Source organism: Corvus moneduloides, chromosome 18 (genome assembly GCF_009650955.1).
Source record: "Corvus moneduloides isolate bCorMon1 chromosome 18, bCorMon1.pri, whole genome shotgun sequence".
NCBI classification, from domain to species: domain Eukaryota; kingdom Metazoa; phylum Chordata; class Aves; order Passeriformes; family Corvidae; genus Corvus; species Corvus moneduloides.
Window position 1 is genome coordinate 14,216,588 of NC_045493.1, and position 23,868 is coordinate 14,240,455.

General features: G+C 43.2%; 1 protein-coding gene across 17 annotated transcripts in view; it reads right to left on the reverse strand.

Moving 5' to 3' along the window:
• RIMBP2 (RIMS binding protein 2) overlaps window positions 1–23,868 on the reverse strand; it is an 82,589-nt gene that overhangs the window by 50,780 nt on the left and 7,941 nt on the right. The window contains exons 1-3 of one of the 17 annotated variants that reach the window (XM_032128272.1): window positions 8,210–8,214; window positions 5,234–5,238; window positions 1,916–1,919 (exon numbers count right to left, since the gene is read on the reverse strand). The exons of 13 other annotated variants lie outside the window; for them this stretch is intronic. Coding sequence is in view for 2 of the 4 variants with exons in the window: in XM_032128263.1 (XP_031984154.1) it covers window positions 5,047–5,142 (96 nt within the window). In the remaining 2 variants the exon portion in view is untranslated. Of the gene's footprint in view, window positions 1–1,915; window positions 1,920–3,974; window positions 3,996–5,046; window positions 5,195–5,233; window positions 5,239–8,209; window positions 8,215–8,971; window positions 9,007–23,868 lie in introns of those variants that run through there. 3 more of the 17 variants (XM_032128270.1, XM_032128263.1, XM_032128265.1) reach the window with 3 other exon arrangements.

The window sequence follows — 23,868 nt, forward strand, 5'->3', positions numbered from 1 at the left end:
CCACGCCCAGAAGGCCATTCTGAGCAGCACTGATTTAAACACATCAATTCATCCCACAGGAGCTCCTGCACGCCTGCCCACACCTGGAACTCCAGCCTGCTTGTTAATTTGAGCATGAACCGAGGACAGTGAAAATTAGTTCAGCTTAAGTAAAGACGTGAAGGTATCAGAACATGTCCTCAGCTGTGGGAAGCTCTTCTCCTGACCATCTTGGGGCAGATGCCGAAGGGCAGAACGCTCCTCTGGGGCAGGTGCACCACCCACCCCCACAGGAGGAGCTCAGCAGTCAGCGCTGCTCAGCCCTGCTCAGTCTCCTCTCCGGGGTGCAGGCAAAAGTGGCAATCGGGCTCTGCGAGGTGCCAGACACTTCCGAGGGCTGGCACCAGAAGAATCTCTTAGCTCGCGCTGCATTTTCAGAGGAATTAAACGGATTAAATTAGGTGCATTAAGTCGGTGAATAATTTTATACTCTCCAGAAGCTGCAGGGAGCAGTTCCTCGGATGTGCAATAAACAGTTGTGTCCCACAGAATGCTGAAGCCCCCCGTGTGTGCCATGGGGTGTCTGCTCTGCACCTCACACGGACACAGCTGCACTGCAGGGCCCTGCCGAGCCGACTGCGGCGTTCACGGATCGATCTGCAGCTGCTGCCGATCAATACTGCTCAGCTGGCTCTAAAGGGGAACAAGCAATAACGGGTTACCAGGTTTTAATAATGTTATCAAAAGGAATTAAGCAGAAACCGAGGGGTGAGGAGGTGAAAGGAGAGGAGGAGTAAGTGACGGCAGTTTAGGCCAGCAACTTTCACACCCTACTTAAATTCTGCAGAGCGCAAAGCGCTTTAGGAGAGATAACGCAGTCAGTCCCACCTGAAGAAAATACATTTTCTCATGTTTTTTGCAGGAATGAATACAGCTAGGGCAGTGACTATCCCACTTTCACTGACCCTTCGTTATAAGCCTATTTCTTCTCACTTACATCTCTGTTCAATACAGTTGGAAACTTCTCTCAGCACTCTTTCTCACTAACCAGGACAAAGCCCACCTGTGTTCCCCATCCCACCTGAATCCACAAAGATGAAGAATCACCTGAAACTGTATCAGGAATTACTGGACGACTTCTAGCCTAAGAAATACACAGACGAAATTTCGAGTGGCAGGATTGCCACTTGAAATCCTTGCAATAAGGAGAGAATGTATTTGTATATATCCTCAGTGTGTTTGGAAGTGACAAATAAATGTAAACTTGAAATATTTATACTGCTTGCTCAGAAAAAAAAAAAGCACTAAGGAACAAAGAATAAGTGAGTGGTTTTGAACCAATAACAGGTGGTAAAAGCTAGAAACTGAGCCAAAGTCTTCTAAATTTTAGCCAAGTGCCCTCACTGGCCTGTGTCTTCTGGAAATGATCCAGGTCATAATTACTGTCAACTCAGAAACTCCAAAAATATTAGTTTCAATGTGTTGCCTTGGGTCACCTGCGAGCAGCGCCGAGCCCTGCAGCTGAGGTGGGAGCCCTGGGGGTGCAGCAGCGAGGCTCAGCCCTGGCCCACGGAACCCACGGCGCGCGGCACCGGGCAGCGCCCACCGACCCACCCCAGCCAACAGCTGGGTGCTCTCAGCACCCGCCACGGCCAGCTCCTCCAGTGGTGGCTGTTTCCAGAGGCTGCTCCTGCACAAACACACGCTGGTACCTGTTACACCTCTCCTCTCTCACACCTCCCCTCCCTGAGCCTGTGAAACACCCCCTGGCTTTTGCAAAGGATGCTCATCCATCACTGCAGTTGGTGATTTTCTGTCTAATCCACTGACTTCAGTAATTCTTCCCTTAACAAGATCCACCTCAATATTTCCCAGATTAGTTCAGTATAAATCTTCAGCAAAAAAAGACAAAAGTTAATCCCAGCTACCCCAGAACTAAACTCCACTCAACAAGCAATTTGTATATTAAAAAAGAGATTTGAAGTCATGTAGAGCAATGCCCTGGGAGAGAATTAGTTTTCTTCTTAGTAGGTAGGACAGTGCTGTGTTTTCCATTCAGGGTGAGAGTTATATTGATGTTTTAGTTGTTAAAGTAGTCCTTACTCTAAATCAAGGAATCTCCAGTTTCCCAAGCTCTGCCAGCAAGGAGATGCCCAGGAAACTGGGAGGGACCATGGTCACAACAGCTGACCCAAACTGGCCACAGGGATGTTCCACACCACAGAACATCACACTTGGCGTGTAAACTGTGGGGAGCTGGCCAAGGTGGGATCCTGGGAAAGCTTTGAAACTTCCAACACATTTTTAGAGAGACCGATGCCTTTTGAAAACCCCATCCCCTCGCACACAATGGCAACCCCTCCTCGTGATTAAATAAACAGAGTATTTTTCCATTTTCTGTCCTGTACTTGGCAGCGAGCACGGAATGCATTAACCACAGGGCAACACTTCTCACTTGAGCTCTCACACCTGCCAGCTCCAAACAGAACCTCCGAGTCAACAGCAAGAAGAGGTCAGCAAACACAGGGCAGCCCTCAGACGTGCCAGCCGTGCTGGCACCAGCCTGGGGACGTGCTGCCAGGGATTCTCTGCTCCTGCCTTCCCCACTCCCAGCCTAATAACTCTTCCAAATTCTAAACGGGACATGCAAACAGGCACCACTCTATTACTGCCTGGACCTGAGAGGAAATTTTGTTGGATTTCACAATTCATTTTGGAACGTGGCATGACTGGGATTGTTACACTTCCTGACAAGGAAGCAGTACCAGTCCAAAAACAAACCTGTGGAAAGCATTACCATGCACTGTTCCCTCATCCCTCCTAGTTTTTATTGAAATAGCTTTTGACTTCTTAATACAAATTTAATGAGAGTTTTGTCCTTTTTCTCCCTGATGCCCTCTCTCCCTGTTCCCCATTTATTCACTGGATGTAACAATTCTGACAATATAATTGTGCCTAAGAAGCAACATCTCACTGGAGTCAGATGAGGCCTCCCATTTAACCTATGCAAATCAATCCACTGCAGCTGCTAACAGAGACAAGTAGAGTGCAGGTTAAGAACTCATCGAGTCAGTCAGTGCACGACGGTATAAAGGCCAATGCTGACCAAATGGAGCAGACTGAAGTGCAAGTGGAAAGGAAACAGCACTTCATGCTTCCAAATAAGCTTCTTGCCCGTCTCCAGAGGCTTGACATTGGGTTTCAGTGATGACTTGCACAGTCTGTCACCCCCTTTCTCATGATGTTGCTACATAGTGCTCATTAAAATAAAAAAAATCAAGGGCTTGAAGCAATTTAATTAATAGTCTTGCATGAATCCAAGAATTTTACAGATAAATGAATGTGGAAAATTAACTATAAGAAAATAAGCAATAGAAGCTGCTTGTAGAACAATTTCACTTTCCTCCAGAAAAAACCCTGATAATTTTGTCCCAGATTAGCATCAACAAGCTACAGAACAAACAAAACCCAGCCTTTTTCTAATGGATACAGACAGAACTTGCATGGAGCTTGTATTTCTCCTGCTGAAGCTTTTTCACCAAGTTAAACACAAGAAGCATAACCCACACTTACATCTGTCACACACGTGGCTGACACCTCAGTCACGCTGGATTCGCGGCAGGACCACAGGCAGCATCATTTGCAAAAAGAATCTGAAATGTCTTGAGCATGTCAGACAAAATTCCAACCATCAGGGATATTTCCTGCTGGATGTAAGGGCTGCTTCAGGCACTCTCAGCTCCAACAGGCATTTTGATTTAAGAAAACAACACTAAGGATGATGTGCAGAGTAAACCCAAGCAGAAAACTGACAGTCTTCCCAAATGTACACCAACAGCAGAGCCCTTGCTGTGCTGGGTTTTGGGGGTGCCCAGAGCCCTGCACAGATTTAAAGGCTCACACACCAGCACACACTTCACAAAACATGAGACTATTCATCAAGAAACAGCTATCAAAAAGTAAATATAAGAGACATTAAAAATAAATTGTGTTACCTTATATATAAGTTGCATCTTTTAAAGTGCAGAAGCGAAGGCATAAATGTGTGATCATAACAGAGCAAAAGTAAAAATTCTCCTATGGATGTGAGGACTGACTGAAAAAATTCCCGGTAGGAGGATGACTTCGGTAGATTTAATACAATCTGACACCACTGTCTGGGTAACAAGGTTCTACATTGCCTGGAGAAAGGCATCTGTTGCCCTGTGTGCTAGTTTGCTCATCCATCAATTATTTTGGTTTAAAAAAATCTTATACACTATTCATTTATTTGTAGCTCTTTTTCACTGAGAATTACTGCTGCCAGTAACCTGGAAGGTCTGCATTGGAACATTCTGATCATAATCCCCTGTGATAGGTCTCTGTTTGGATGGTACACGAGCAGAATTCATCCAAGAGCAAGGGAAAACCTGTAGTCTGCAAGTACATAAAAAAAAGAAAATTAAGAATCTTCTGATCTTTTCTCATGTATTTTGGCCCTGTAAATGACTCACTTCAAAGGTCAGGTTCATGACCTCCAGTTCATTTTTTATTTCTTCCAAGAGCTGGATTTTAAAGGCAAAGCTGACTCATCCTCAATAGTACAACTAAAGAACCTCCCCATGGCCAACAGAGCCGGGCTGAGAGGCACAGCCTGTACAACAAACTGCCTTTAAATCCTTTCTGATCTTATCTTTGCAATTAATCTCCACATAATGCAAGAAAAATAAAGACTGTCCTGCACAATTCTGACCATTAACAACAGAGTACTGGGCAAAGTGGGAGCTGAGGCAGGCAGAGAGAAACGGCTTCCACGAGAGCTGCTGCTGCTCTGCTCCTGCCACCCAGGGCTCCCACACTTCTGTTCTACCTGACACTTCTGGGTGCACACCAGTAAGAGGAAAGTGGGGCCAAGCAAGATGCTGAATGTCCCCTCCCTGTCCCATGAAGGGGACAGATCTGTGCAGCACTGGCTGCCACAGTTACCAATTCCACAGTCCGAAAGCTGCACTTTTAATAAATTACATTTTATAAGTTAGTGGAAAACTATTCTGTACAATGAAAAATAAACAAACAAAATAGTCTTACTTTTTTTAGGTGTTTTACTATTTCCATTTGATCCTTCCTCTCAACTGCCAGGGTGAAGCACATGTTAGCAAGTAGCACAGGAAAGTAGTTGGACATTTCATGATGTTAGCATTAAACCTAAGGAATTCCTACAGAGAGCACTAACAGACACCAGTGTTCTCCACTACCACTCTTAAGGTAAAGGAACAACTGCTCAGAAACGCTTGCATTTCAAATAAAATCACTTCACAATTGGATTTCCTTTGTTTTAAAAATAGGAGCTTTTCCGTGCAAATTATACTTTGTTCTAACAAAGGAAAACAAATGCAGCTTTACCCCTCTAATCAGCAGGCTGAATTTAGCATAAGAAACACTATATAAAAATAGCACTTCTTAAAAAGCACTGCTAAATAAGGGACACAGGAACTGCAGCAGTTTATTGGCCTTGGAAATCACCAGTGTCTTGGCACCATAGCAACTGGGAGCAGATGTTATGGAGGAAACACAAACAATCCATTCTCGGTGCTATTTTTCACTTCAATAAAACTCTGAAGATAACAAGCTTTGTACAACCAACTCATTTCATTCACACTCTTTTCTTTTTGCCCATTCCTCTGAAGCATTTTCTCCATCAGAGGGCAGATGAAACACCAGGTTCACCTGGACTTCTGAAAGATCCCCCTAGTTCAGGATCACATGGAACCACATTTGATTTGCTGCTGCTCAGACTATGGCCATCACTCAGAGCTGTTCATCACAGTCTCTACCTTATTTTCTTCACCTTATGGCACATAGCATAGACATGACAAGACCTTCTCAACTCTTTTAAACATGAAAATGGGTGAAGTGATAACTTTAGATATATCTAAGTGCAGTGGTTTTATGACAGCATCCACACATGAGTAAATACCAGTAGCCATTCTAGCTGCAGCTTTTTGCAATGAATCACCAAATATGCAAGCTCTCCTCAAGACATTACTTTTTGACTTTATACCTACCACGGCTGAAGGAAGGGTAGTATTAGAAAGTCAATTAATTTGATTTGTGGGCTGAAGAAAAATCAGCATTTCTTCAGGGGCTTTTCTTTCAATTATTTTTACACTCTCTTCACAACACATTAAAATAATCTGTGTATCTGATATACAGAGGGTCTAATTCTCCTTTGCTATGGCAGAGTCCTGCTTCCTTCAGGGACAAATTATACCCAAGGGAAAGAAAAATTATCCACTGCTAAGGGAGAAAGGAATGAGCAACGTCCCTGCTCTTGTGTAAAGGCACAAAGGAAACACGGTGTGGCTTAAACATTAACTCCTTTTGCAAGCTGGTATCAAGCTGGCACGGTCTGAAGGGGATATTCCTCACTGTTCCCTGAAAAAGTATTTTCTTTTCATCTTACCATCATCCTCCATATCTTTTGTTTCAGTTGGTAGTAAATTGCTCTTTTGCCTTGAGACCAGAGGATGAGCTAAAGATCTAAACTCAGTTCTGTGGGTCACACCAAATACTACACCAAACATTTAATAACAACTCAGATGCAGAGCAGGGTTTTAGTGGCTCCTGCACATGTGTGAATTCCCACTCACACTTGGTGATAATTCATTAGAAACACCTCATCCACATTTTCCACTCACTCCAGTTTCTCTAGTGGCAGAACAAACGAAAATCATCAGCTAAAACACACGAACAGAGTTGCTCTGATCAGCCCTGGAGCTCATCAGGGACGAGGCTACAACAGAAGCATCCTCTAATCAATTACCTACAGAAGCATTAAGGTCTCCATTTGCTGATCAGCAGAAGGCAGGCAGAGGATGGATGAGCAGCAGTGGGAGGGGGGATGTCCCTGCAGGTCCCCCTGACCCTGGGTCCCACAGAGGATGGATGAGCAGCAGTGGGAGCAGGGGATGTCCCTGCAGGTTCCCCTGACCCTGGGTCCCTCTGTGCTCCCCTAAGACACCCACAGAGGATGGATGAGCAGCAGTGGGAGCGGGGGATGTCCCTGCAGGTCCCCCTGCCCCCGGGTCCCACAGAGGATGGATGAGCAGCAGTGGGAGTGGGGGATGTCCCTGCAGGTCCCCCTGCCCCCGGGTCCCTCTGTGCTCCCCTAACGCTGCTCAGCCGGTGCCTCTCCATCTCATGGAGACACCTCCCAGCCCTGACTAAACTGTCACCATCATCGTGCTGCTCCTTGGAACAGACATTTATTACCCATATTGAAACAGAGGAAGCCATTTCTTGATCTGTTTTACCGATCATTTCATCGCAATTAGTCAGATCAGCTTTCACAAATATTTCTCGAAAAGCTTTCCTTTTTGTCATGCACAAAGAGCAGAGAACAGCAAACAAGATCAACTGTTGTCATGGTAACATCATGCCCCAGCAGGTGAAAAATTCAGTCTCGTGGCACTAAAAAAGGACGAAATGTACTGAACCTAAGCATAACATCAACCACAGCTCAAAAAGCTTAGTGTTTTTTTTCAAAGACTGGCAGATTTTTTAGCAACAAATGTAGAGATGCAAATGTTAAAAACCCCCATGTGAACTCTGGTGACATCAGTAATTATTCAACTGTCTCAGAGAAATTTCATTAGGCAGAAACTTACATTAATATGTTGCATAATTTTGGAAATCTCTATGAAAAGTTTAGCCCAATTTTTAGAAGTTATAACTGACTTGAAAATAGAACACATTTTTTCATTTCAAGACAGACACAAGACAAATATGCTGAATAATTTCAAGGATTAGGTGCCAGAAGCATCATTCAAAAACAGCTCTTCATGCTCCAGAAATTCTGTTTTCAGAACAGATAATATTACAGCCTTCAAGTCAGACTGTACAATCAATTTTTCATCTTCTGTGAAGCTAAGAAACACTAAACAAATTTATGAGTAAAGCAAAGTATTTTGGGCCAGAGCTTTCCCTGCATGGTTTTTTTAAGGAAAGCTGTACGGAACCATGCTCTGATCCCTCTAGGGGGTCCAACCAAAGCTCCCTTAACTCAAACTCTCTCTGAGCAAGTGCCCACCTCAAAACACTTCACTGCCATTCAAACAGGGGGCTCGCTGATTTTGGATTCCTCTGCTGGTTGTAGACATCCCTGAAAGGGTGGGCAAGTAACCAGCAAAGAACTCTTTGGAAAAGTGGTCTTAAATCACAGAGACACAGAATATTCTGAGCTGGAAGGGACCCACAGATGATCTGGCTGACACTGAACAACAATATTAAACCAGAGACAGAGACACACAAACCACCACGCAAACACACAGGTCTTTCAGAACTACCACAGCTTCTTATTTTACTGTCATGAATCTGTTCTACATCTCTGCAGTTTATAAGGACAATATTCAAGGCTTTTTTGAGGAGAGCAGAACACAAAATACTTGGTGTTAATATAAGAAACAACACAAAATCTAAACAACATACTTGCCACTTTACTTTTTCTTATCTTCTCTTTCCTAGAATCTCATTAATGATGCCAGGTAGATATCTACGTACTATTCTGCTTGGTATGAAATTGAAAGAAAACTAAACCATCAAGGCCCCAGCTCAGGGATGGAAGCAACTGCTTAAGATCAGCAAAACAGTGAAGTGATTTATCTGACCTCCCCGAGTATCCTCCCCTTCATTAAACCTGACAAGAATCCAGAGTCCTGACTGCTTTCCACGGGGCAGAAAACCATCAGCCAGAGCTCTAAGTCACAATCAGAGTCATTTCTTTACTATTTCCGAGTCTCAGCAAATGCCCTATTTGGCACCGCCAGTCGCTGTGGAATTAGCCTGGGTGCGGCTGACAAGGTGTGCGCTGCCGCCGGTCCCGGAGCATCAGCTCTGCCCCGCTCCAGCTCCACGCGGCAGCGGGGCCGTGGGTGCCCCGCTCACCCCGGGAGCAGCCCTCATCCTCCCTCCTCATCCTCCCTCCTCGTCCTCCCTCCTCGTCCTCCCTCCTCACCAGCTCGGGCACAGGCACAGCCAGGCTTCCCCCTGCCCTTTCCAGCTGTGCTGCATCACCCTCGGGAACGGGAATTCATCTCCCCAGTGCTGTGACCTTTGAGCAGCGCTGCCCAGGGGCTGTCCTAGGGAGGGTCCGCGCCCGACACCTCCACCAGAGGGGAGGAGGCAAAGCAAGCAAAAGGGGTAACTGGGTAAGGTTTGATTAATATTCTTTATAAAGGAAGGCTGAGCCGTGCTCAGCCTCGTGCTGCCTGAAGTACCTGAGGCAGGGAAGCTTTCTGTGGTCTGTAACATCACTAAATATTTACATTCTGCTTTATTCTTTCGGTAATTAACTGCTGGAGGCTGAACAGGAAGATTCAAGCTCTGCTCTGTCTGTCTCCCGCTATTGCTGCATCCCTGAATTAGACCAGGACATTCAGGGTATTAAGGCATTTATATTCGTCTAAATAACTGAAGCTCAGTCACAGCTGTTTCCAAGGTAAAAACTTGACACATCAGGGAAGCACAGAGTTCATGGTTTTGCTGCTGGCCCATTTTTTAATGAGATGTGTAAAACAGGTAGAGACTGCAAAAGATTTTGCCCTCTGACACTCAAAACAACCTGAGCAGTAAGAAATTCAGTTTCTTTTTGCCTATAAATATCAGCACCACTCATACCCTGAATATGGCTTTCAAAATCTCTTTCTCACTGTCACATTGGATAAAATTCACATTGGTTTATGTCCTCCTCAAAAACATGCACAGTCTTTGTCATGGTTACATTTCCTGGTATTTAACCCCAAAAAACCATTTATATTTAAAATATAAACAACCTGAAACCGACTCGTAAGTCTGGAGACCATTAGGGCAACCAAGCAGGAAGAGTCTAATCAGAGCACAGAACCCTCTTCTGCACAAAATACCAGCTGATTAACAAATAATTCTGCTGAAGGAGAGAAATGGAAAGGGGAGGAATAATGATGCAAAACACCTTTCATTTGTGAACTGACTGAAAAATAGATCTTGACTTGAATGATACAAAGAGGAGAAATAAACCCCAAACCTAACCAACAACTCTGCACAGTGAAAATAACCCTGCTCAGGGAAATCTCTGCAAACTGTGGGGCAATGTAAACTTTATTACTATTTTATTATTATTATTACTACTACTGGAATAAAGTACTCCACTTTACAAAATTAAGTGCTGAAAATTTCTCCTGCTGAATTAAAGATTAAAAAAAATAACTCCCATGCTAATAACATTTAGCCTTAGGCCTCGTCCTTTCTAATTTTTTCATTTCATAGAAATCAATTGTTGAGGCAGCTGTAAATTTAAAGCTTTGGAAGTTCCCAGGAAAGGCTGTGAGGAGAGGAGAAAAGAAAAGGAAAGGAATACTGAAAAACACCAACCACAAAGAATCTCTTCTATTCTCTATTTCAAATTACTATTTATCAGAACTGAGAAAAAAGATTTTACTTGATTAAAATAAGCCTCATGTGTCATCTTAGTACAGCAACCTCCTGAGCCAGCCACAGACTATCAGTGTAATTTCTGAGCCCTCCCAACTCGTCAGTTAAAACCAAACCTGTGGTGGAAAAGCTATTCATGAAGAAGGAAATGGATCTCTCACAAGGTAATTGCAATTCTCTATGCAAAGCAAAACCTTGGAGAACATTTTAAAACTACAAAAAAAATTTCCAGCACTTTAGACATTTGAGACCAGATACTGTCAACTGTGCTTCTACCTCTTATGAATTTCATTAACATATATTTTTTGTTCCTATTGAACTAATTTTCAATTAGTGCTTGTTCTTTCTCCTGATGTATTTATTTGTTACAAGGAATGCCAAGAGATCTTCAGTCCTCAAGCAAACTAATTAGTTTTAATAAAGACAGAAGAAATTAGTTTGGGTTAAAAATTAACAGATAACAAATTTAAATGATGCTTCGCTTCGCAGTGGGCTGAAACAGAAGGTTAATCAAAGGGGAGCATCAGTTTATCTCCCATTATGAATAAAGATTTGGAAATTAGGCAACATTTCTAGGCACGTGAAGAACTGAAAATCAGTGAGAATTTATGTGTTCATATGTTGGCTATCTGAGAACCTCAGGAAAAATAAAAGTAGGCCACAAGATAGCAGGGAATATTCCAAAGAAATGGAGCCTCGCTGCACTGCTGAACACGTTAACTCGGAATTATCAACAATATTCACTGGAGATCCACTCTGCCCCGTGATTCCCAGGGATCTGTCACCTGAACACAGCAGCCAGGTGCCCTCTGCATTTCACTCCAGGCTCTGACAGTGGCTGTGAGTGCCTCTGGAAAGTCTGGGAGGGGAGGGATGGGAAAGGAAATGATGCCAAGATTTTTGTCTCCTGGAGATGGAGATGAAATCTCCCCAGACTGACACTGGGTTGAAATGAAGCTGAGCACCACTGAATCTCTCTGATGCAGCTATCACCAAAGTGAAGAATGGAAGTGAAAATTAAAGATAGCCCCAGATGGCTGCACATTTATGAAGTTTTCTAAATCATAAATTTCATATAACCGGTTATTTTTTCCAGCTGTCTGCTAAAGAATGACACCTGCCTGCAAAAAAAGTGATTACCAGGCAGCACCGAGGTACCAGGGATCAGATGTCTTGACAGGTCCCCTGTTCCAGTGACAAAATGTCTGTCATCCTAATGGGCAAAAGAGCACAGAAAAGATTAATATTTCTCCTAAATATCCGAATGCAGAAGATCTAGTTCCAGAACTGCTACTTAAAGCATTTCCATTGCCTGTAGCACTAAACCAACTTCTGTTCTCACAAAAACATTCTGACAGGAAGATACATCTCTGAGAAACACTTCTTAGCACCTCAGAGCAAAGGATCCCTGCAGCCGTGGCGAGCCTTTGGCGAGCTCATTCCTGCCGCAGTGGACACTTCGAGCGGCCGGACCGCGGCTGGGGACACTCTGATGTAAACGTGCAAAGCCAAGGGCTTATGCTCACAAACTGCTCAAGGAACAGCAGTGGCTAAGCATGGTGCTTTTGATGAAATCTTTTACATTTCAGGGTATATATTCAGTTTTAACTCTCCAACCCTTCACAGGTAAAGGGCTGATCCCAGCTCCTCTCCCTTGAACAGAGGCTCTCACAAACACATCCTTTATTTCCCTGCGTGGGCCTTAAGAATTTGTGAACCTAAACTACCACGGAAACAAGCAAACAGGAAGGGCGAGCTTCATCTGTTCTGTTGACGTGCACGTAAGAAAACTTTTCAGCTGCTAGAAAGAAAAGCTCTCCCAAAGTGCTAATGCGATTTCTCTAATCCACATGCAAAAGAACGAACCCAAGACAGAAGGCAGCCTTGTTTCAACACACAAACCCCAGGTTTGCCCTGCTTTGCTCTTCCACATCACCCTCACGTGTTTCACACTGAGCCCAGGGCAGGGTTTGTCCCACCCCAGCACTTCCAAGTTCCCTTTGCAGCCTGAACATAGCAGTCTGTGATGTCCTGCCTTCCCCCAGAAAAGGGAATTCTGGAGACAGGAATATGGGCATTTCCATACCTGTGCCAAAGTGTATCCACAGCACGTGGGCCCCACTCAGGAAACCCCAAACCAGCTCCAAGGGCAGTAAGACACCTCCTGTAAGCTGCAGGTAAAGCGATTTTGTGGAAAGCCAACAACAATTACATTGTAAAATACGTCACAGGCAAAATTGAAACACCAGTCTCTACCTGGAAGATGAAACTCAGATGCTTTCCCTCTCCCTCCACGGGAGACTGTGAAAACTTGGAGTGCAGGGTGTGAATACAGGACCCAGCACTGAATTTATAATTTGCCCCAACAGCAACGAGAGCATTTTGATTCTCTCCTAGATCTGCGTATCCCTCATTAGCAATCCTTTCCCTCCATTAATGCTTTACTGTTGTTCTGTTTTCTGAGCTCCCAGCAAATTAACACTAAATTGAATTCTATAGAGAAAGTTGTTACAGGCTTTCTCCCCCATGCCTGATTTAATCTCATTTTCTTCTCCTTCACTCTATGCTACATTTAATGTGGAAATTATTTCTAAGATTGATTTCTGATGATAATACTTATCACAGTTCAGAGGATTATTCTTCCTGTCTATTTTTGGCCAATTCGCAAAGAAAAGATTTGATCTGGAACAACTTGTGAAGGCCAAAAGTGGTATTTAAACAAAAGATAATTTCTTTTCCCTTCTGCTTCCCCTTCACAGCACTACACCCAGCCTGTGGCAGGAGACACAAAGTCCTCACAGATTTCCTCCTTTCACAAATAATACCAGCAAATGGTGGAGAACGGACAGAAGAACTAGAAATAAACCAGTATTATTCACTTGAGTTAGATGTATAATAAATTCTTTTCTTTATGGACAAGCCTACACATAAAGACATTCTTCTACAGTTTTCAATTCTTTTAAGAAAGGAAAATTCTTATTTATTGGTGCTACATCATGAATACAACCTTCTGCTAAAAAAAAAAATATTCTCCATATAAAATTATCGCTTTTTAAACCCCTGTGCTTCAAATGGTTTGAAGTATGGTGGGAGATTATCTGCTTAATCCATTTCTTTCACTTGGGCATTTCAGATTTCATGCAGCTGTGCAAAGTTAGTTCTGCTTAACAGACCTGTGCAGCTCCTCACGAAGTAGAAAAAGAGTCAGGAAAAAAAAATATACAGCCTTAGGGTGGTTTAAAAAAAGGGAAAGTGCAGTGAAATTGAACTACAAGGGAGAAATTCTGAGTTACATCTCTTACTGATGCTGTAACTAGCTGGAGAATCCATGTTACCTTTCTCCTTTTATTTTCTGCTGAGAAGGCAGCAGCTGAGGGAAGCTTGTTAACTCCATTTCCTCAAACTCAGGATTCTGTTTCAAATCTTGTCAAACTGGGAGCTGCCACTGGATGAGGAGCCTCAAATGCAAATTACTGCGGCCCTCAACACTCAGATGATGCTGTATTTGCCCAGAGGAAATGAAACTCCCTGCCAGCGTGTTTTGTATGTGTGCTTGATTCAGAAGATCAGAATCTGAGCCTTTTCTTTACTGTTTCCAGCATAATTCAGCATGATTCAGTCTTGGTGCTGCCGAGACTGTATCACCTTAAATGGGCTTTAACTACATAATTAACCAAATGAGTTCACTTCACTTTATTCTTTCTGTGAGAATGACTGGATTCAGTTAGTGCCGTCTCCTGAACTCAGCCTCTGAACCACTGCTGGCTGAACCATATGTAGGAAATGAAGAGCAGTGTTCCCTGAAGGTCCCAAATCACCCTCAGTGAAGTGATCTGCCTGTGCCGAGTAGAGATGGGACACGGAGTGTTCTGGCAACCCACATCTCTGCCGTGGGAATCCCTGTCCTGGGCCCTGGACAGGTTGGAAAGCATCCAGACTCTGAACATTTTCTCTCTGCCGGATTGTCAAATGCCATTATTTCTTCTTATGTGGAAAATGTGTGTTGAAAGTTGCTCAAATGCCAAAACTTGTCCAATCCTGCTATAATGTAGTAGAGAATAATTTCTAAATTTAGGAAGTAATTGCTTTGCTGTCCAGTGAAATGAACACTAAAAAAATAATTTCCTCTAGGCAAGCCCTCATGTTAAACACCAATTCAGCCTTCAGTGAACACGAGCACTAAAGCTTTGGGAAAAATGAAGCTGTGCAGCTCCATTGTTGCCATTTTCTGTCTCCATCGGTGCTTGCTGTTTCACAACACAATCAAAATAACAACAGCCAGTGCTCAGATGTCATCCAATACACACTCACAAAGTGCTGGGCAAATAAAACCACTCAGTTCTCTCGGGTAATATTCCTTTTTGTGGAGGATTCTGACTCTCCCAGTTGTGGTTTTATTAGAATTCTGAACAAAAAAGCTGGCATTTCTTTGTGCAAATGAAAGGATGGAAAGGTTCTAGTTTCGAATTACAGTCTGCCTGACACTGCTGCCCTAAAGCAGTTCCTTGCCAGCCTGGATCTTGGGAGCACTAAGGCTTTGATTTCAGGAATTTCGGAGGACTGAATTCCCAGCTTCTAAAGAAAGAGGCTGGAGTGACCAACCAAGCAAACAAGCTGGCAACAGAACACACTGCCAAATCCCCAGCCAGGTAATTGGTATCGCTGCTGCTTTGGAGAAAGCACCAGCAGTGGTTTGCAGGCGTTCACCTGGACGGGTTTGAGCTTCGCATGTGTTTGACAGAACACGTTCCACATTTAAATTATGATTTCACCCTTCTTCAAACTTGCCACCAATCCTGCTGGGGGAGAAAAGGGACCAAACTTGCCATAAATGTTCAAAAAGAATCAAGGGGAAACCAGGATGAAGCTGCACAGACCAGTCTGTGAATGGGAATCACAGACAAAACCAAAGAGAGATCCAAGGCTGTCCCACCCAGCAGTGGCAAGCACTGCAAACTCCCAAAGTACTTTGTCACCTTCGAATCCTGCCTGTCTGTGGGAAGGAGAAGATATTTAGTCCTGTTCCTAGTGGTGGGCTCCCAGCTCCTGTCTCCTACAATAAAACCCTCAGCAGATTCCGTCACCTTGCTGCCCACAGGCAAGAAACAACCCTGCTTTAGACATGGGCCATTTTTAAAAGCAGTGCTTCGTGCTGCTTGTGAAGGGTTGATGCATTCCCAGGGAACACAGGAAAGCTGTTAACAAACTTATGGAACAAAACCTGCGAGTCTCCAGCTGCAGATCAGAAATTCCCTGTTGTTTACAAGGGTGATCATCTGCTATGGCAGCAAAACGTCACTCCAGATGAGAACAGTCAAATTTCCACTTCTAGTAGGAGCTCTTTTGCTCCGTGGGATCAGACCTTAGACATTGCAGTGTATCACTGCCTGTGTCACTCCACCCAGAAAATCTGGGATCGTAGGCTGGGGCCAACACTGCCACACAAAAGTATCAAGGGCATGAAAAGCATCTATCAAAAATGTCTCTTTGATATTTTCTGTTTATCATGAAACCACATTCATTTAAATAAATTACTACAGAACTATGAAATACCACAAAGCATGGCTTTGTAGAAGTCTGTTTTTTTTTGTTTAAAATGAATTAATTTCAGGTCATGACCAACATCAATCTGAGTGTTACCAAACGATCCATAGAACACTTGAAAATAAGACCCACAATGCACAGTAACTGTGTTAGGGAGCTCAGCAGATGTCACAGATAAATACAGTGTCTCTCTGGGTTAGCACCCCAGAAAACACACACAGCTGATTTCATCTCATTTGCCAAACAATTCACTTTTTGCATAGGTTTTGGTAGAGAAAAGAAAGTAGGAAGCACTCAGCACACTGCAAACTTCTGGTCACTAACTTGGCAGACACCCCCAAATCTCTTCCTCTGGATCGTTCTCTTTTTCTCAGTCTGAAAAACAGATGGCTCCTCTGCAACCAAAAGTGAGCACTTTGCTTTGTCCTCAGTGTTTGCAAAACTCACCAGTATGACTGAACCTCCAGATTCCTGCCCAGGACTGGGATGCAGAAGGGGCTACTTGCAGATATGAATATTCTGTGAGAAATGAAGTCATTAGAACTGTACTGGACCATTTTAGCTTAGGCTCTGCTAGGCTTCTGGAGTTCGGGAGTTTGGGTTTGGGGTTTTTTTTTTAATTTTGAGCATCTGAGTTTCTTCTAACTACACTAGGAAGTTTTTGTATCAGGATCTACCTAGGGACCATTTGAGCGTCATTCATCCGGATTAACCCCAGGCCCCTACAAATAGTAAATCCTGAAAAGTTAAGATCTTCCATTGGGTCATTAGTATGTGCCTAAAACTTTCTACCAGATTAACCCAATCACTTATTTTCTCCCTCAATTTTGGGGGATGACTCTAATCTCATCTGAATGAAATTCATCCTAGAACAGAGAAAAAGGGAGAGAGGGGAAGAATAACAGAGTAACAAACATTGCTTCGCTCAGGATAAATAATCACAAAAGCAGGAGCATCAGAAAGCTCTTACTCCACACAAAGTGTTCGAGAGGCAGCGCTCAGAGGACTGAGATGACAAAAGCCTTTGCAGATTTAGTGATTCTGAGAGCAGGGGCAGCAAACCAGAGCTCAGTGCCACACAGGAACCCACTGCACATCTGCCATCCCTGAGAGCCTTTCTCCGATTCCAAGCAGAGTCTTCCTGTGGAGCAAACTGAGACAGATTCTCAGCCAAATTTTAAATTCCTGTCTTGCCAAGCAAGACCGGGTACATCCCGTAGCTCCCAGGAGGTTTAACCCACAGCCTGAAGTCTCACTCTTGCTCTCAATAACCCCTGGCAGCCTGGGATATAATAACTGATTTTTGTGGCATTAGAACCCTTTCTGCCTTGCTGCAGTGTTGTGGCTCTGCAGGGGAGGCCACGAGTGGAACTACAGAGGAGTTCAGCACTGGAAGAAAGAGGAAACATCCATCCTTGTTCTTGGCTTTTTTGTAATGTGGAACTTCATCTGCATCCTCAGAAACGAGAACCTCTACAATCTTTAAAACCTCCTGTATTCTAAACTTCTAGAGGATGGTGATGGAGTTTTGAAGACTAAGCAAAAGAGAGGTTACTTTTAAAATATGGCCCAAACTTCCAAATTGAGCATGATACAAAATCTTTTACATTTTCAAAAAACATGAACAAAGAAACCAGTGCTGGTACACTGCTATAACACAGCACTGACCAGTTCCAAAGCTGTGAGGAAAGGTAGGTTAATGTGACCTAAATTTCACTGGTTTTTAATCAGCAACTCTTCAAAAGAACAGACAGTATAAGAGTAATGGGGGATTTTCCCATTGTTCTGAGGAAGCTTTATTACACATCCTCAGCTACACCATTCAGTGACAGGCAGGTACACAGGCACAGAACTGTGTGAGCTAAGAGAACAGGCTGCTAAAAATAATTTGTTTTGTTCAGCAATAGCTTTTGTCATTATTCCTCTTTTTGCGATTTTGCAATCTGTGAGGAAGGCTAATTTTTCTTCACAGATCTCTGCATGTGTTCTAACAGCTCGACCCAGGCTCTGATTTTTCAGCCTGCTTAGGAACCAGAAGAGGCATTTACAGGTTGGGAGACATTCATGTCACTTGAATCAAACCTACTTGAGACACTTTTATTGCCATATTCTAAAGAAAAGATTCAAGAACAGGAATTGTGGGGGAAGAAAACGGGAAAGACAAATATTAAAGCTGCTATTCCCTAGCAGAAATAACCACCTTGCTTTTATTCTTGATGTTTGCAACTGAAAAAACCCTGAACACTGTTTGTTCCCAGGCACTCCTTGGACTTCAATCCAGCTCCACACAGTGGGAATTCCTGTCTGTGCCTCTCTCATCCCAGCAGAGCTGAGACCACGGGCAGCAGCACCTTCCCCTGGCTGAGGCTCTGCCCCCCTGCAGGACCCTCTCCTTCCCCTGGTGCTGTATGGGACACCCCAGCCCGGGCACAGCTGCAGCAGAACCCTGCAGCTGCTGCCTGGACACAGCTCCCTGCTCCTGCCTCCACAGATGCTCTGAGAACCACAAAGTTTGGAGAAGGACAGGACTGATGGAAACCAGATGGAGAAATCAGCAACAAGCCCAGAGGACTTCTAATGAGTCACAGATCACAGTTGGCAACTTGGCCTTGGAAAATCATCATAAACATATTATTACAGGGCTTTTGTAGCTTCTTATTTCACCAGTATTTTGGAACTGCGGAGCTTTTTCCTTTTATATTAATTTACTTTTTGTACCATCTATCCATTAACAGTGGGGTCCCAAAAATCATGTTTACTTTTTGCAATACACAAGAAAAATTAAGCCCCTTAAATACATTTTCAGATCACTCAGAATATTCTTTAAATTCCTATTCAAGCTGAAACAGTTATTTTGAATTTGCCCAGAACAAAAATTTGGAAAAACTTCTGAAAGCCATCCTTATCCTTCAGTATTGACCACTGTACATCTCTTTAAATAAATTAGACGTGTATAAATCTGTATCTGCAAATCAAATGTGGCACTGGACTCAAAACATCAGCAAATTTCACTAAATACGTTGCCAATTTGAGTGACTAAACACTTTTTTGTTGTTTTTGTGGGTTTTTTTTTAATTTTTAGCTCTAACTCCTCCTTCTGACAAGAATTCACAGAAAAATGTGACATTACCAAATCTATGCTTTCTGTGAGAGCAACTTCAGTCCAAAAACACTTCATGGGCTAAAGCATGGATGACTTTCTTATGCACCATCCAAGATAGGCAAGATTTAAGTCCTAAGTGGTTTCAAATGGTTATTATTGACCTGAAGGGAAAGGGCTTCACTCCCTGTAATATTAGGTAAAACATCTAAATTAGCACATTTAGCAAACCCCCCAGGTGCTCAGCTACTTAAACATGCTTTAACAGAGATTTTACAGTGCCTCCCTGACTATGCTGTTCAGGTTACTAAATATGGTGTTACCTTCCCCCCAGAGGCAGAGATTTCCCACTCACACTCGAGGGGTTGTCTTGGTTTTAAAATTAATTATATGGTAATGTGCTAAAAATGCTGCTACATGGGAGGACTGCAGCCTTATTCATTTTATAGATAAGGACACGCTCCTATTTCAGGAAAATTATTTCCAGAATCTGAATACTTGAGATCTTGCACAGGGTATGGCCCAGCCCGTCTGTCAATCCAAATGGGTTCATGTGACAAGGAGATGGACTCCCAAGGCTAGAATCCAAGGAAGAGAACTGAAATTAAAATCCAGAATTGAAGTCAAAAAGCCCAAAAACCTCCAAAACCCTCCTGCTGATACAGCAGCAAAGGGAAATGGGGTGGGAAAAACTCACAGTAATTTTCTGTATTGGTGATGTTGTGCAAAAGTAGATTTTTTCCCCTCAGTTATCTGCCAAGGAGAAACACATAAATTGCAGTTCCCTGCAAGTAACTACCAAAGTCAAGCATTTGATTCACCAAATTTTCCCATTCTCTCTCTCATGCTCTCCAAGGCTCTGGCTCTGAGGCTGGCAGTGCTTCCACTACAGACAGAATTTACATGGCATGCAGACATTGCAAGGACACGAGGAAATCCAGGCAGATTGCTCAGAGAATTTCCATCATTTCCCCTTGGCAAGTGAAAAGCCAAGAGAGAATTTCTTTCTTTCAAGGTAAAGCTCAGCTGCACTGAAAACTACAAAATATCCTCCTAAAATGACGAGAGGAGGCTGGGCAGGAGTTTTCAGCCTGTGTCCTATTCTGCTCTTTGAAACAAGCAGCTGTGGCAAAGATGCAGCAGAGGGACAGAAGGATTTTAGGGAAGAGCCTTTGTGACAGCCAAGAGCTTCTCCTTGGAGCAGGGCTCAGCTCAGTGTCCCCTGGTCACGGACTCACTGTCAGAGACAGCAGTGCCAGCCAGCCACGGGACAGGCAACGGGAAACATTTCTATCTCAGATTGTGCCCTTTGGGCAGCAGGGATTGCAAGGAAGTGTAAAAAGGCTGCAAGCCTAAGGCTCACACAAGGCCAGTGCTCAAACTGAGCACAGGACTTCCAGGATGGGAGAAGGCTTTGCTTAATAACAATCTGGAACGATAGAAAATCCAGGAGGCATCTATTATTCAGTCAGTCAACCCATAAAAATTACATGACTTTTAACACACTTTTTAATTGCCCTTAATTATTAACATTTACATTGCTCTCAAAATGACAAAGTGTCTCAGTTGGAGACATGGTTAAATTTTTAATAACATTGGAAAGCAAAGCAACAAATCTCAGAGTGTGGACTTTAAGCCTGCACAATATTACCTGTGTGTGTATTTAGAGCATGTGAAAGCAAAGTCAGACTCCCTGTGAAAGACTCAAAGCAGTTTGCAGAGCTGGAAGTACCTCGGAATGCTGAAGGCATTAGGAGCTATTTTTCACAGGCAAATAACAGAGAGACGCTTGCTTCTGTCTTTAATGGGAATCAGGAGGTATCCAGCCTTAAAAAAGGAGCCAGACTTACAACTGTCAAACATCCTGGTCTTATAGGAAATGGAAAAAAATATGGAAGAAAAGTAAGAAAACTGAGTTTGGTTCAGAACTATGGCTAGAGGACAAGCAAACAAGGTTCTAGTTTCCTTCTGATCCTTTGGAAACAAACCTGCAACCAACACTTCTTACTTCAAATGCAAACAATGAAAGCCTCAGGTGACAACTAATGCACAACTTCATGTGCACAGGACATGATCAGTCTGCTAAAACTAACTCCTGAAGCTCTAAAGTTGGGTCATAGGAGATTAATTACATAAATGAGAAATGCCCAGAATACATCTTCTCACTATTGGTACTCTTCCTATATTTGGGGCTTTTAAAGTATTTTTTTACATTGACTTCAGATCAAACTATTCCCAAATTTGCAAACTACACAACACTTTTACAATGAAAAGTAGGAACAGATTCTCTTATGAATGCATTTTGGTCAGTTTTCTTTATCTTTTACTTAGTCCCCAACTTCATAACCTTGGTTCACATTTCAGAATCTGACAAGAGCAGGGCTTATTCCAACTAAACCAAATTACAGGTATTAATTAATGGCTCATGCTTGTTTGCCAGCTCCTGCAAGCAGAAGGTTAGATAAAAATGTATTTACAGGAGAATTTAATTACCCATTTTCAAGCCACTGGCCTCCTGGCAAAAGTCTCCCAACGTAGTGCAGAATAGGACTTGGATTAAGAATTAATTTACTGTCAGGAGTGATCTGCAATTTAATGGCTTAATCAAGTTTGCTATGAAATTAGTCGGGAGCTCTGGAGCCTGATGCTGCCCCAGAGCTGCTGCACCACAGACAGGTTTCAGAGATCCATAACTCAATCATCAGCCAGCAAACCCAGAGCTCTCCCCATAATCAGGAGCTGCCTCTGGCAAGTTTACGACTCCCATTACAGAGATGCAGCCCATGGGCTGGAGTTCAGGGCAGGCATGGGACTCCTTCCTCCTCTCCCAGCTGAATCCCCAAACACACTGTACGTGCATGGATACCAAGGTTGGCACGGAAATACAGGCCAGAGTGTGTCAGACACATCCTCCTTTGTCTCCTTAAATCGCAATGCAGAGAAAACCATTAATAAAGACAAAGGGTTTTAGCACAGAAATGCTTCTTTCAGCTGTATTCAGAACTGTCCCTACGGTGGGCAGTGCACGGAGCTCCTTCTATAGGAGCACAGCTGAGGGTGGAAACAGAGAGGAAAACTTTGAAATCACAGCTGAGATAAAATTAGCTATGAACTGAGCCTTTTGACTGTTAAAATTTTGAAACTTACAAGATCTTGATTACCTTTAAAAATCAAATCAATCCACGTTTTCTACTAGAAGCCAACTGATAGAATAGCAACAGCCTAAGTGCTGAAATAGAAAATGTCATGCTAGGAATAAGGGTACAAAAACTGTTCTCTTGAGCTTTCAAAGCCAGATTTTAACGGTCTCAGAGGCTCCAGCCTTTCAAAAATATGAATAAGCTTCTCACATGGGGTATTTAGCTGGGCTGAAATACTCCAGACAAAGTCTCTGCAACTTATCAGTGGTTGCCAAAGTATCCTGGTAAGAACTCCTAGAAGTGCTTTGAAGACCACACCATCACAGCAGCTTACCTTTCTATTCTACTACTTCTTCCCTGCTAAGATGGTGAACCATCCTGATGTCTCTCGTTCTGTCTCCCAGGGATATTTAAATCACATCTGGCACAATACTACCAGCACATCCAAATGCTCTTTTTCAGCACTGAGGGCTGCTTTCTTTCCTTCCCCTCCAAAGATGGCTGAGAAGATAATTGTTAAACTCCTCAGCATCTGAGCGACTTAGTGGGTGTTCCATGAGAAAAGCAGAATGGTCATTCACAAAAAATTCAGAATGGTCATACAAAAATTGTCAGCTATTTAAACACAATTTACGCTCTCTCAAATAAAGTCACTCCATGCTGGATTCCTTTCAGCATCAGATAGTGGCAGGCTTAATTCTTCACTTTGTAAATTCAGAACAGAATTTGCTTCCTGCAATCATCTTTACATTTCCACACTGGATTCCTTCCCAGGGTGAGCTGTTTGGAGCAGCAGCAGCAGAGCCCACCCCCATCTCAAGTGGGAAGCCAGGCTGCAACCCTCAAAATGCCAAGGCACAAAATAGCATGCTTGTCCCAATTTCTTCATGTTATTTTGGTATACTTTAGGAAAAAACCCAACAACACATAACTCATTAATTATAACCTTTCAAAAGTGTTTTCCTTTCCCCCAAACTGCTAAAATTTAGCAGAGCTGCAGCCAAAGTTCTAATAAAACTATTTTTAGCTTTTGTCACACAGAGAACATCATGAAGTAGGTCTCATCCTTCTATTAATGCAAATGTATTTAAGCAGTCAGCACAGGAAACTTTAAATATGCTAATCACTGCTTCTCTGGACTCCAGCCTCTAATGCCTGCACTGATGTGTACACATCACAGACAGGCTGAGGGAAGGGAACACCATCATTTAACGTGGCAATAGGTATTCACAACGCCATAAAGTGACAGCCACATGCAGATTTTATTGCCACATTTATATATTTCACTAATTTCCACACTCAACAACCTTTTAATACACACTGGTCTTATTTTCTGGTGTCTGAGCCGAACTGTGCGTTAAAAATGGAACTGCTTCTGATAATCACACACACTGGTTTTGTTTTTAAAGTGGTTCAGTGCTGATGAAAGGGACCAGATTGGAGTTCCCTGATAATCCACAAGGAAAACAAGGCACTGGCGGGGCAGTAGCTCAGCCAGCTTCCCTCCAGTGCATCTCCACTTAAATCCCTGAGAGAAAAACTAAAAAAAACCAACACACACATCTCACATCTCTAAGTCCCAATCTGACTCTGCCTGCTCATATCCTTGGCCTTGCTTCTTATTTTTAGCGGCAGGGAAAGCAGTCAGAGAAAGCAATG